Source organism: Leptonychotes weddellii, chromosome 4 (assembly GCF_054177405.1).
Source record: "Leptonychotes weddellii isolate Sample4059 chromosome 4, ASM5417740v2, whole genome shotgun sequence".
NCBI classification, from domain to species: domain Eukaryota; kingdom Metazoa; phylum Chordata; class Mammalia; order Carnivora; family Phocidae; genus Leptonychotes; species Leptonychotes weddellii.
In genome coordinates, this window is record NC_138372.1 from 12,796,982 (window position 1) to 12,811,191 (window position 14,210).

Here is a 14,210-nt window from a genome sequence, read left to right on the forward strand (position 1 = left end):
GCGGAGATGAGGAAGACTCAGAACAGAAGGGAAAGCATACTGCACTCCACCAGCCCTGCTGCCCAAAGCTCAGAGCAAAACCACTGCCCTGAGTCTAGGACGGATGCAGCCTCACCTTCTTCCGGTCTTCTTCATTCTCAATGGGATCCACTGCACAGCAAGGCTTAGCATAGAGCATAAAGTCGAAGCGAGCGTATTTACAGAAACCACAGGCATTGCAGAGAAAGGGGTCCTTTTCATCGTAGTTGATGGACCTGAAGAACGAAAGTGTTTGGGTCGGGGGGACAGAAGAGGTTGGGGCGGGGGAGGGTGACTGAGTGCCACACGCATTGTCTGGAACTGTATCGGGATGACAAGAGGTAAGGGTGACTTACACAACCAGGTAACAAAAAAGGAAGACCCAGCACTAAACCGAAGGACCCCCCACTCCCAGATTACCACGGGACAGGCATGTGTGCCATTCTTCCCATCCCCACCTTCCAGCCTAGGACTCGACAGACCCATAACCCTCCAATTATGCTGAGGGCAGCAGACACTGAAACTGCCCACACTGAGACTCTTGCAGGGGATACAAGGGACATGCATGGCCCTGGCCGGGGCGCCACTCGCTCCCTCACCTGCACTTGTGACACTGGTAGACATTCTCTCCGCAGTTGCCGCAGACCCCCGGGTTGGCGGGGACGGAAGCGCTGCAGCGCGGGCACTGCAGGGTCTCTGTGGAGGCCTGGTAGTTCTCATAGAAGTCCGCAAACTCAATCATCAGGTTGGAGGCCACAATGGGCAAGGGCAGGTCGATCTTCACCTCTGTCTGCCCGGGGGTCAGCTGAACCTTCTTGGCCTTGTGCCAGCGGGCCGGCCTAGAAGAGACAGTGGTAGCTAGAGCGGCAGACGGCCTGAAGGCCACTCATGTACCCCTCGGTGACTGCGGTCTGAGGAGACGAAGAACAAGACTGTCCCCCCCCGTGCGTTCTCCTAAGGCAGTGAAGTAGTTCCTCTAAGAAGAGATGTGGCAAGTAATAGCAATCTAATTCAAAAAATATTCTCTATAGGGCGCCTGGGTGGCTCAGTTGGTTAAGCGACTGCCTTTGGCTCAGGTCGTGATCCCAGGGCCCTGGGATCGAGTCCCGCATCGGGCTCCCGGCTCGGCGGGGAGCCTGCTTCTCCCTCTGACCCTCTCCTCTCATGCTGTTTCTCTCTCGCTCTCTAATAAATAAATAAACAAAATCTTTAAAAAAAAAAAAATATTCTCTATAAAAAAGGATATAACACACAAGTGCTTTAAGGTGTTAGATAATTTTCCAGATTCTAGAAAAACAACGAAGTACATATCAAGAGAAGACATTACTCCAAAAGTATGCCACCCTGAAGCCTATAATCCTAAGATGTGCCGTGTACCACATGCCAAGTAGAGAGAGAAAAAGAAAAGGCACATAAGAATTTAGAATAATCATGTTAATTACAGGTAATATTTATTGGGCACTCACTATGTGCTAGGCTCTGTTCTCAGCACTTTACATACACTAAACTCATTCTAATCCTTAAAAAAAAACACCCTGAGAGTGGGCTCATCTCCACTTTACAGTTAAAGAAACCAAGGCTGTAGAACTTCTCCCATGTCCAGAGACAGTAGGAGAGCTGGGGTGTGAACCCATGGTCTTGTAGCAGAGTTGGAGAGTTTCACCAGCTGCTGTGCTGAGTCTACACAACAGAAAATCCTCCTCCTCCACAAGGGAGTGGGTTATCCCAATGAGCAGCTTCTACTTGCAGATCACCAATGTGAACTGCTCCTCAAAGGAAGAAAACTTTCTGCAGACAGAGCAGACAGAGCTCCGTGTGCTGATCTGGTAAACTCTGGCTGTATTCTGCCCCTCGGAATAATACCAATACCTCTGCTCCGTGCAAAACAGCACCTTACTATTCAAGCAGCACCTCCCCACGTCCTCTGCCCAACAGCGATGCCTGAGATTTCAACAAGAGTGCTGTCTCTGGAAGTCAACCCTTTACCCCACACCAATGCCTTCTCTGTCCCACATATGACGTGCCTCCATTCAGACACTGGGATACACGAGCTAGAAAGATCCATCACTAGCAGACATAGAGGGAAGGTGCCATGTAGAAATGGAAGGACCGTGCGCCAGAGAAGCTTCTTGATACTGCTGGCTCTGTGAGCAAACAGCATCTTAACCCAAGAAATGACAACTTCTTCCCAACACAGGTGTTATGTAAAACTAGAAGTGCCCTAATAAACATGGGTAGGAGGAGAAGCCTGAAGTCCCCTAACTCAGCTTCCCCTCCCAAGGCAGGCTGTTGAATTGCTTCCTTAGACCCCATGGGCTCCACCAGACAGGATTTTAAAAGAACCTTTGTCAATACCCTTAGGAACCGTGTTTCACTTTTGTCCCCAGTCTTGACTCCAGTGGGTAAGAGGACATACCAGGCCTCTAGAGACGTGCTACTTCACCCGATTCCAGCCATCAAAGCCAACAACTGGTGTTAAGCCCAAAAGCTGCCCCTCCCCAAATCTGAAGGGCCCGTACTTGTTTTTCAATTCCACAATGGCCTGCACGGTTCGGTTGTTGTAATAGAGGTTGATGGTCCGCACCATCTTTGTCCGTTTCAGGTCTCCAATTTTCACCGTCACTTTGCTGATGGTGTGGCTGCCGATGAGCTTCACAACCTGCTGCGTGGTGGTGTACCGCGTGTCCACTTTAATGGAAGACAGCTTGATATACTAAACACGGGAGTACACAAAACACTATCAGTTCAAGGCCACTGGCTCATCCTGCCTTCTTCAAAACTGATCACTGTAACCCACTCTTCATCCATGGATGAAGTTTCCATTTAAGGTGGTTAAGTGTGGCAAGTAAGCATGCATACCACTGGTGACCGAACACCTAGGTGGCCACACTCAATCTCTGGAAACAAGAAACCCACTGGCCCTGCAAGCCTCACGATCACCCATGTTAAAGACGGCACTTACACAAAACGGCACCTCTGGATTATTACACACCAGGCAGGGGTCGCTCTCCAGGTAATAGCCATCAAATTCCACTAAGCCAGACAAGGTGCTAAGGAAGAAACCAGTATCAGCATAAGGAAATCTTCATCTTAGAAAGCAATCGAGCTTCACGAAGAAGCCACGAATGAGCCACGGCTCAATATTCCCTAAATCGAGCCCCACCCTAGTTAAGAACACAGGGGAAAAGTGAGAAATCCCAACAGGGCTTAGAAGTCACAGGAAGGGAATTTCAACCAATCAACCCTAGATGTTTCCTATTTCTGAGCTGTTCTGAGGTCAGAAAAATCCTAAAAACTGACAATAAAATCTGACTCCAAGAAAAGTCACAATTTATTAAATCATTGAATTGTATACTTAAAATAGGTGAATTCTGTGGTATATAAACCATACCTCAATGAACTTTAGAGAAAAAAAAAGAACAGTCACTATTAAACCAGGGAAATAACAACTGCTTGCTTAACTAATAAATACTCTTTCAAAAGTTTTTTTTTTTAATATAGCCATTTTCTGTAAACTTACCTTAACCTGATTTAGACTTGAGACACTTGAAAATTATAGACATTCTCAAATGACTGCTTACCAAAACCTAATTCAGCAGCTATATTTTGAGTACCCTGTGTGTGTAAGGCCCCAGTCACGAGGGAGGGGTTCAAAGACCAACTAGACAGAGGTGTATTGATTCTTATGTAAGAGCCAACCCATGTGGAGATAGCAACTGGGACTGTTGCTGGAGCTTCAAACGGAAAAAGTAGAACAAGCTCACTTGTAAATGTTGGAGTTGGGATGGTTGGTAAGAATATGGTTTTGGGTACGCAGAATCTCCACAGCCTTCTGTGAATATTCCTTCAACTGAAACAGAAGTCAATAAAAGACCACAGTTAAAGCCCAAGGGCAAGTCTTACTGGACTGCTATCCGATACTAACTGCTGTCTAGCTGATGCTGCCCAAGAAGCACCAGACTTCTCAGCCCCCACACAGTCATACGAAGCTGGGCCTAACTCCTACAGGTTTCCACAATCTTTGTGACAGCCATCTTTTCAGACCCTGTGGATGAAGAGAATTTTTATTCCCATGGAAAAGTCATGAAATGGTTATCCAATTGCAGACACTTCTGGGGATGTCATCAGGGCTGCCAGGAAAACGGGGACACCTTCTTTCCTAAAGCAACTTTAATGGGTTGCATTGTCCTCCCCACCTGTTCTCCTGCTCGCAAAGGCAAATTCAGCCTGTACTTATTTGCTAGTGTATGTTATCTGTGTGGTACACATGTTGGCTGGGCTTAACATACATCCAAAGAGATTGCACATGGGCACCATCTATGCGGGTTGGTCATGTTCTTAACTCAAGAGAAAAAAGGTCAAATACGGCAAGTTAGCCCCTCTGACCATACATCGATTGTTACCTTCTTCTCCGTTTGTGGGGTTTTCAAGGAGAAATATCCTAGTAGGTCCACAAACTGGGCAGCCTTACGACCGTAGGCTGGGAGTTCTGGCCATATGGACCACATCAGATCTAGCAGGAGTTCCTGTTGAGATTTGCTAGAGTTTCTGTAGATAAAGGACAGTTCACATTACCAAGAAGCAGAAAACCCTGAGGTCCCTTTTATTTATCAACAAGGCCCAGGTACTGCTTCTACAGATATGTCTATCTCCCGAAAACTAGGGGTTAAGTTCAAATCATTTTGCACTCTTTCAACAGTAAATCCTAACAGGTATAGCTCAGTCCTTTCCTATCTTCAGAACGTGGCCTGAAGAGTCAAGCCCGGTCACTTCACAAACTTCTAAACACAGCCCTCTCAGGCGAAAAGCGATCATCTCTTGCTTAAGATGTCAGTTTAATGGCTAAAAGCAGATAACCAGATGAAGACATCTGTAATAGTCAAGAGGATCCAGGCTGATGTAAATACTGACACTGTGACCGTGAGTGTGCAACACAAAGCAAGACAGAACTACATCAATCACTCGTCTCCTGGACCCATGCAGACCGTCAAAACGTAGCCGGGGACCCTACCTGTAGATATGCAGGGTCAGACAGTGGGCCTGCCAGCGCACCGAGGAAGAATTGGACTCTAACAGGAAGCAACGCAGGAACTGAACCAAGGTCTCCTTATCTGCAAATTTGTTCAGCTGGTTCACCAGAGCTGTGCACAGCTGGTCCTCCTGGCTGCCTGAGCTCTCACCTGCAAGACCAGGGAAGAACTGAGGACTGGAGAGCAGGAAGCGTGCTCTAGGGTCTCAGAGCCAGTGCTCCCAGATGAAGAGGGAGGGAATTCTGTCCACTTCTGAAAGTTTCTTCAACTAAATGGTTCTAATTTGAAAACAACTTTCACTGGTTTATTAGAGAACAAAGGCCAGCCCCATATGAGACATGTGATAATCATGCTACAAAAAAAGCACAGGATAAAGTGCCAACACAGGCCTGACAGTGAGCACACACACAGCTACCCTGGAGGAGGCATTTCCTTTCAGAGGTTTGCTACCCAAAACAGCTAGCTGAATAATTAATCAGGAGAAGGTAAACCACCTCCACTACTCTTCACCCCTATCACCCAACCCAGGCATCCAAGGACCATGAAAAGCAATGAAGCAGGAAGGCTTTTGCCTTTCCAATAGTAAGGAGTCAGCTAAAACAGCTTCCATATGTAGAGCATTTAACAATTTACAAGGCACGTTTACAAGCATCATTTGATGCTGACAACCTCTTCACACGGCAAGTGTCATTTATTATTTCACAGAAAAACAAACTTGGCTTACTAAACTGTTGAGTGCACTTTGACCTTTCCTTGGTATGGGAAGCCACATATTCAAGGTGTAACTGACAATGAAACCAAAACTAGACACTGGAGGGCATCGGAGTTGTAGGTCCTAGATCGGAGTAAAAGCCCTTTCCAAAGAGCAGCATAAGCCACGTGATCCAAGAGAAATCAGAACACCCCGCCCTGGTCACCAAGACAAGAGAGTGACACTTACCCTCTTTCTCCTTTTCCTTTTCTTCTTTCTTGCTCTTCTTCGTGGACTTGGACTGTGTTGTGGCCTGTCCAGAGCCGGCCGCCACAGGCGCTGCGGACGAGGAGGCACTCGAGGAGCCGGCTGAGGCTGCCAGGGCGGCGAGGACTTTGCTGCCACACAGGGCACAGGACAGCAGCTGCAGCAGCACCGGGGACACCCCCTCGTCCACCAGGAAGCTGACTTGGAGGAGGAAGTACAGGACGGCTGCAGGCAGAGGAGACAGGGACGCAGCTCAGAGACAAATGCACTGGACGGACACGTCACGGGAGCCGTGTCTGCACCTGGCCAGCACTGCCCCCTCCCCACCAGCTTGCATTCCCAGTCCTCTCTACCAGATGCTGCCCAGAACTCCCGTCCTCTGCAGAAATGACCTGGTAAACATCCCAACAGCTACCTAAAGATCGGCTCCCAGCCCCCACTTCAACTAGGATGATTCTCTAGACTCCACCGGCTCCTCTTGTCTTTAGACTCCTACTCTGTGCCCCCACAGCACCCCACATTTTATCTATGACCCTTATCGCTCTGAAGGTTTGACTTGTCTTCTTAGCTAGACAAGAGTTCTATCTAGGTGCCTTGCTCAGAGCTTCATCTCTGGCATCCACTTCAGCGCTTGGCACAGGGCAGGACTCAATGAACAGCTCGCAAAGAGACGAACGAATGCACAACAGCCACCAGAAGTCGCTGCACTGCTTACAGTCGTCTTTGATGCAGAATTTCTGCCAGTTGATGGTTCGTTGGGCAGCAATCTCGGCACAAGCCTTCAGGTGCTCCATCTGAAATGGAAACCAATCGCCAGAACTGAGTAAGGCCACCAAGCAACCCGCACCTACCACCCTGCAGCCTTGAGGGGTCTGTACGAGGCTGCTGACCAGGTGCCCCGGTGAACCTGGGACCAAGGCCCACACACTGCAGCTCTTACTGAGCCTCCTCCGCTCAGCTCCCACCACACAAATGCCCTTCATTGGCAGGGGCCCTTCACGCCACTCAGTAACACAGCAGGAAAGCTAGGCCATGATGGGAAACTACAACCCAGTTTACTCTCTTTTCTTTTCTTCCTCCCTTCCCAGTTTACTTCTTTCTTGTGAAAGCACGACAGTAAGGACACTAGTTTATAGGAATGTATAATACTGAAGACGTTCTCGTCTATAGGCTCCCATGCAATATATTGTTTGCTTCCCCGAAGTCCGAACAATTTATCTTCAGACACATCATTTCTTTAGTATTCAAGGACAAAAACCAGAGGTTGGCAAATTCCAGGTCGACCGTGTCCATATGAGCCAGTAACAGGTAAGAAGCCCAAGCCACTCCTCCCCATAATGGAGGAACCACTACCAGGTAGGAGTGAGAATGGTGAGGGGGAAATCGCAGATCCTGAAGCCAACTACACTTCATATATAGCATTATGGATCCACCCTGAGCTCAACTGTGGCCAGGACGTTCTCTGAATATGTAAAAGCCCTGTACTCCTCCATCCTATTGCCTACCTGGCTGAGCCTCATCACATGCCCTCTCCCTGCCCCACCGACCCCCTCGCCCCTCGTACCAGGCTGATGAGTGTGTCATACTGCAAGGCAGAGCCTGAACTGGCTGTAACCACACTTGCCCGGAGGAATATCCCCTGTTCCTCCAGCAGCTTCTTGATCCCACGCACGTGGGAGTCCAGAGTGTGCAAGTCCCGGAGCTGGCGGTACTTCTCCTTTGACCCACAGATGAAGAGCAGAAGCTTGCGGACTTGACGGCGCACAAACGGAGTTTGCTGGATCATCAGGTACTTGAGAGGAAAGGCAACACCAAGAGTCAATGACTCAGGACCTGTGCCTGCAGCAGCTCCCCGGGTGTCATGAACTATTACTAAAATGGGTAAGAAACACACACCAAGCAATCTCCTCACAGCCAAGCTAGACTGGTGAATTCAGTACTCATTAAGGAGCCGGGAGAAAGCAAGCCGTCAAAGAGGGGAAAACAGCAATATTCCCACTCCCCTCCTGGGAGTCCTTGGGAATCTACAGGGAAGCTGGCCTCCACTCCAGCCCACCCAGAATGAAATGGTCCAGAAAACAGATTCATAATCTTTCAGGTCAAAGAGGTGGGGAAGAGGCTGGGCTGTTCATCTATACAACCCGAAATGGTCATTTGGGGTTTGCTAACAGGTCATTCTTCCCAGAGTTAATCTCAAGCTTGCTGTGACAGCGTGACTACCACCCCTCGGCTGCCTCCAAACCCACCCCACCGCACACTGTACTGCAATGGCCGGCCCAGAAGTGTGTGAACTACACTGCTTGTCTGCCGTCAGGGCCTGCCAACAGGGAACAAAAAGGGACACCAGAGGGCACGAGGAAAAAACACCGGCTCCTTCCTGTCTGCTCTCCTGGCAGCAGCCCTTCGCTCCGGCAGCCTCCACCAGCTCTTCGGTTTGTTCAAGGACAAACCAGTGCGGCTGGTTCTAACCATCAGCTTCTTTCCACACTTCCAGAATCAAGTACATCACACCCCCTCAGAGCTCCTGGGGTACCAGAGGCAGCAGCCCCTCCGCAGGCCGAGTCCTCTTCAGACACACGGCTGCTTGCGGCTGCTGCCCGCACCTGCGGTCTCTGTTTCAACACTCCCTGTTTTTCTCTTTGGTTCTTCAATGGCCCTCCAAACAATTCCCTATATTAAAATCTCTCTGTAATTGAACTAGTATGTTTTCTGTTTTCCAGACGGAGTCCAAATTATTAAACTCGTCCGTTACCGTCATATGCGGAAAGAGTCAAACGCACAGAATGAGAAACTAAAGCCATGGCCTGTTGTGACATCCATCTTCCACGGCTTCACCACACAGTACACCCGGGGCAAGGCCCACCAGCGTGAGTGGCGCTGCTGGGGGAAACGCTCCCTGAGGGTGAGGACGGAAGGGGGCCATAGAGGCCGTCAGAGCCAGGGTGCCTGGGTGGCTCAGTCGGTTAAGCGCCTGCCTTTGGCTCAGGTCGTGATCCCAGGGTCCTGGCATCGAGCTCTGAGTCAGGCTCCCTGCTCAGCGGGAAGCCTGCTTCTCCCTCTCCCCACTCGTACTTGCGCGCACATGCACGCTCTCTCTCTCAGATAAATAAAATCTTTTAAAGAATAGGAAAAAAGGCCATCACAGCCGAGGTGTCCTCTCCTTGAATGGCACATGGCCTGCGGCCTTCGCTTACCTCCGAGAGAAAGTAAAACCACGAATGATCAAAGACAGGAGGTGGGATTCGAGAGTTGGTGTCGGCAATCTTCTTGATTTGGTAAGGAAGCCTCAGGACCATCTCCGTCAGAAGCTGAGTATAGGCCTCAAACACATCAGCAGCATGACCCTGGGGGAAGAACATGTGTAAGGACCTGTGACGGACAGTTGTCCACAGCCACAATTAGGAAAAGGGCTAGTTTACTGCTCATTAGGCATAGCTTATATTGGAGCTGGTAAATGGTACCTTTCAAAGCTAGAGTCATCACTGCCTGACAGCTTGGTTTAAACCCAGCAAGGCCCCAGGCTCCGATGGACACAGATCTCACTTGTCTTAAAAGTTCCAAAATTACACTCTGTGGGTTTTGACCCTGGACTGGCTGTATTCTGCTTACACAGAAATTAAACTTCTAATGGGAAAAACAGTGGTGGTGAAGGATTTCTGACTTCCTGTGAGAGATGCAGTCTATTCCCCTAGAACCAAAACCTTCTGGGATAATAAGAGATATTTAAATAAACCAGGGTGGTGGCTCCTGGGTGGCTCAGTCAGTTGAGCAGCCAACTCTTAATTTCAGCTCGGGTCATGATCTCAGGGTCCTGGGACGGAGCCCCACTTTGGGCTCCGCACACAGAAGGGAGTCTGTTTGAAAATTCTCCCTCTTCCTCCGCCTCTCCCCTCACCCGCATGCGTGTGTCCGTGTGCACGCGTGCTCTCTTTCTCTCCCCACCTCTCTGAAACAAATAAATCTTTTAAAAAGAAAGAAAGAGACCAGGACGGCCAGATCACTTAATGCATATCCCACAGAGGAGGAGGAGCTGAGGGGTGTGAGGATGGTAGAAGCGGTAGCTGTCCTGCAGGCCGCATGGTCCCCCGGGAAGAGCCTGCAAGAATTTGGGGCACAACATGTCTCACGTATTCAATCACCGGTTACTCATCGGGTCTTTGCCAAGCAACTGGGGGTGCAAACAAGGGAAAGACTCCACATGTGTACACAGGATGCTCTGGGGACCCGGGGAAAAGCCATCTCTATCTGACCTGCTAGCAGGAAGTGCATGTTGGGGAGGGTTTTCCCAGGACCCAGTGTGTGAGCCGGGTCGTGAAGGACTAGGAATTAGCTTAGAGGGGAAGGAAGTAATGGCAGAGGGAGAGAAGTTCAGGAGGACAGCAAGCAGGAAGGCAGTGTGCCACGTCTGGGGCAAGGCACAGGACGGGGGCTGCGTGCCAGGGTGCGGTCGTGACACAGCTAGAGAGCTAAGTAGACAGCTGGGTCCTCAAAGAACTTTTTGGCCTAAAAGTTATAGAAAACCAGCAAAGGGTTAAGAAAAGAGAAGGACATGATGCGATTCACGTTTTGTGCCTGTTCTATCCCTGTCTCAGTCAAAGCAGCTGGGAGCGTGCAGCGAGGAACACACTGGTGCCGCCGCTCAGACGCAAACGTGCAGAAACGGCAGGGACGACAGACAGGAACAGGCCCCAGGGCACTTAGCACGGGGCTTGACTGCGTCAGATCACCCAGTGCTCCCAACGACCCTACACAGCAGATCCCGTGTGGAGCCTCAGTTTCCAGGTGTGCAAACCGAGGCACACGAAAGCCGCACAGAACTTGTCCGAGCTTCACGGCTGGTAAGTGGCAATGCTTGTTCCTGACTCCCCTGATCAGAGAGATTATCTTTTTTTTTTTTTTTTTTTAAGATTTTTTATTTTTATTTTGAGAGAGAGAGAATGAGAGACAGAGAGCACGAGAGGGAGGAGGGTCAGAGGGAGAAGCAGACTCCTCGCTGAGCAGGAAGCCCGATGTGGGACTCGATCCCGGGACTCCAGGATCATGACCTGAGCCGAAGGCAGTTGCTTAACCAACTGAGCCACCCAGGAGCCCCAGAGAGATTATCTTCTAAACTAGCTCCCTCAAGGGCCTCTGATGACAGCAGGGGGAGTCTCTGACACACACACACACACACAAACACACACACATACAAGGACATGATCCACCTCTGACGTCACCCTGTGCCTGCTCACCTTTTTCTAAGGAGCTTAACATGAAAGGACAGACCAGTCTGATTTCATTCAGTTCCTCTGCTTTACACGTTGTCAAGAGTCTGAACCCCAGCAGAAGGGTGGGAGAACTGGTTATTCACTAAACTGCACCGAGATCAAAGCCCCCCCAAGGCACTCGGTCTGCCTCCTGCAGCTCCCTGCCCTTGGCTCCTTCAGCCCTACTCACAGACGGCGAAGAGGAGAGTGCTCTGGAGGGCAGGAGCGGTCCTTCGTCCAGGGAAAGGCCTCACCTTCACATACTGGCGGAGGAAGAATGGGCTCATGTCCGGTGGGGATGAAGTCGTATGTGGTTTCAGCAACTGGCTGGTAGCCACGGGCTCCTCGTCGTTCTGCTGGCTCTTCCAATACTCCAGCAGAGATTTGAGCACATGCAGGCAGTAGTCCACGGCACCGGAGCTCAGCAGGGCCGAGGCTGTGGCGCTGGAGATGAGGGAAGACGACTGGGGGGAGACAAGGAGGAGGCCAGAAAGGCTTATGAGACCGCTGGGGGCAGGAGTAGGAAACTCCCCGGCAGTAGGCTCCGGGTGGGCCATCGGGGGAGGGAGCTCATCTCTTGAGTTAGAGGTCCCCCAACTAACTCAAACACTCCCCCCAACTCTTTCCAACAATGGCATGGTAAGAACCAACCAACCCCAGGTCCCAGCTCCACTCGCCCACACACAGGTGCGAGACGCCAAGGGGGCAAGGACTGGATAACCTTTCTCCTGGGAGGGGCGGGTTTTCTTCTTCGCTGGGCAACTAGAAAAGAAGCCCATTTCAAGAACAAGAGAGAAAACTTTCCACTCTAAGCACTTTTTAGCAACCCCACCCTCCCGGTAGGGGCTCTCCCCACCAAACTAGCTTCTAAAGGAGATGGGGTAAGTGATCACATGAATAAAAAGCAGGAGAAAAGCCACTGTAAATAAAACCATTAGGAGAGCCTTGCAAATCCCAGCAAACCCCACAGCTCATAAGCTCATTAAGATTGGATGCAGTTCAGCCTCCATTCCTACCTTCTCTGCTTTGTGTTAATCTCCTTTCCACCACGCACACACTGCTTTCTCTCTGCTTTATTACCATACCTTATAGCAACACACAGTAGGGGAATCCTCTTAGCCACCCTGTGCCTTGCAGAACAGTCCCCTCCTTTCAATAATGGGAACTTCCAAACCCTGTAACCCCTCCAATGGAGGGATTGCTGGCGAAGATCAGGGCTTGGAAGGGATTCTGAAAAAGGTGGTGGCTCTGCTCTTCAAGAGGTGACAGCTTAGAATCTTTCTCCTCTAGAGTGACAACAGCCTATTCTAACTATCACCTCTGCCCTCAGCCCTAGCACCAACCAGACAATCCTCTTACCTTTCCCCACACCCATGTGCTCAAAGCAACAGTACCTCACAGATGGAAGACTTGGATCCGGATTTGGTCCGGGACATGAAGACACTCAGGAGTCTCATTACTACCAGATGGACTTCATTCAGGGCACTGCGCTCATTCTTCCTGGAGACGTCCTGTAGGCAGAAGCAGAGCCCAGAAGCCCACACTTACTTCAAGCTTGAGGCGTCCTCTCAACAAGGTTCCCTCCAGCCTATCAGCACTAACTGTTCCTCACCTGAAATCAGAGTCAAAACAGGCACCAACGCCTCCATGGACTACACCCGGATTACCTAGAGCCCGATGTGCTTAAAAGGCCGTATTAAGATACAAACAACTAATTTATTGTTTTCAGCTTAGGGAGCTACAAAAGGTCCATAAGGACAGGGACTTGGTCTGTTCCTCATTTACGTCCAGATCCAACAGGAGTCCTGGGCCAAAGGAGGCACTGCCAACATTTTTGTTGAATCCACAGAACTGGAGCCCTCAGTGGGTGGTTATGCCCAAAACTAAGTGAAGTTCCTCTAAGAGAAGGATGACAAGCTGTAAACGGACCTCAGTCCCTGTTTCTCACATGGCAGGACTCTCCAATCCTACCTTTTTGTCCATGCCCAGTTCAGCAATTAGCTGAGAGAGCAGGTTATCCAGGGCCCCCTTGTCTTTCTCATCTTCTCCATCCAGATCTGTAGTGAGCATCAGGATGACCTGGAAGTCAACAGAGAGGTAAAACATGAGCTCCAGGACCCTAAAGACGACTCCAAACGCAGGGGGTTCAGAAGAAATCCCAATCTTCCTGACTGCCCTGTCAATCATAACTGCAATCCAGGAGAAGGTCCTACATCCCAAGGTATCCGAAGTTTAAGTGTCCAGAGTCAGAAGTGTCAATTTTTGGCATGTGCCACACTTGGCATCACAAAAAATGTTTTGCAAAGAGTTTGCAAAACGAATTGACTAAACTACATTATAACCAACCAAAGTGGCTTGACAGAGGACAGTGTGCTGTGCTCAAAAGTAAAGAACTTTCTGCCTAAGAGGAAGGCAGCTAGTGGGAGAACAGCTACCAGACGACATTCCAACACGGTGTTAATAAAGACTCACTACACACTACGAATCTCTGGGGCAGACATTTGCTCCTGGCTCTGTCAATAACTAGCTGGATGACTGCGGACATCTTTTTAAATTCTCTGACCCTTGGCCTTTTCATCTAGAGAGTTAAGGGCTATAACTTGCAGTTCAAAACTGCATTCCATTATTCTATGACCTAACACCAACAAAAGCCTAGAGCCTCTAGAAGAGAGATGTGAGCATGCTGAAGGATGGTCCAACCATAATGTGACAGACCCAGATGAACTGAGGGATACCTGCATGTACGGGATGGCCCGGACACCTCCAACATTTCGTAACTGGGGCAAGGTTTGCAGTAGTCTCTCCAACAGCATCAGACGGACCATGTGCAGTCTAAAAGGCCAAGGAAAATACATGAGATGTGAGCTAGTTCACAACCACTAACCAGCTGAATATAGTTCCTTCCTCCTGCCACCAAAGTAAACAAGGAGCCTACTGCTTAGAAACAATCCTACCATT

At 49.8% G+C, this 14,210-nt stretch overlaps 1 protein-coding gene across 8 annotated transcripts in view; it reads right to left on the reverse strand.

Moving 5' to 3' along the window:
• The window catches only part of LOC102741961 (E3 ubiquitin-protein ligase UBR4), a 109,084-nt gene that overhangs the window by 19,016 nt on the left and 75,858 nt on the right, over positions 1-14,210 (reverse strand). For all 8 annotated transcript variants that reach the window (XM_081817603.1, XM_081817601.1, XM_081817599.1 and 5 more), the window contains 15 exons: positions 13,988-14,084; positions 13,224-13,331; positions 12,647-12,763; positions 11,507-11,716; positions 9,201-9,350; positions 7,571-7,798; positions 6,722-6,800; positions 5,989-6,231; positions 5,030-5,198; positions 4,422-4,566; positions 3,783-3,868; positions 2,981-3,068; positions 2,538-2,731; positions 618-857; positions 116-254 (listed from right to left, as the gene is read on the reverse strand). In XM_081817603.1, coding sequence (XP_081673729.1) covers positions 116-254; positions 618-857; positions 2,538-2,731; positions 2,981-3,068; positions 3,783-3,868; positions 4,422-4,566; positions 5,030-5,198; positions 5,989-6,231; positions 6,722-6,800; positions 7,571-7,798; positions 9,201-9,350; positions 11,507-11,716; positions 12,647-12,763; positions 13,224-13,331; positions 13,988-14,084 — 2,293 coding nt within the window. The remainder of the gene's footprint in view (positions 1-115; positions 255-617; positions 858-2,537; positions 2,732-2,980; positions 3,069-3,782; positions 3,869-4,421; positions 4,567-5,029; positions 5,199-5,988; positions 6,232-6,721; positions 6,801-7,570; positions 7,799-9,200; positions 9,351-11,506; positions 11,717-12,646; positions 12,764-13,223; positions 13,332-13,987; positions 14,085-14,210) is intronic.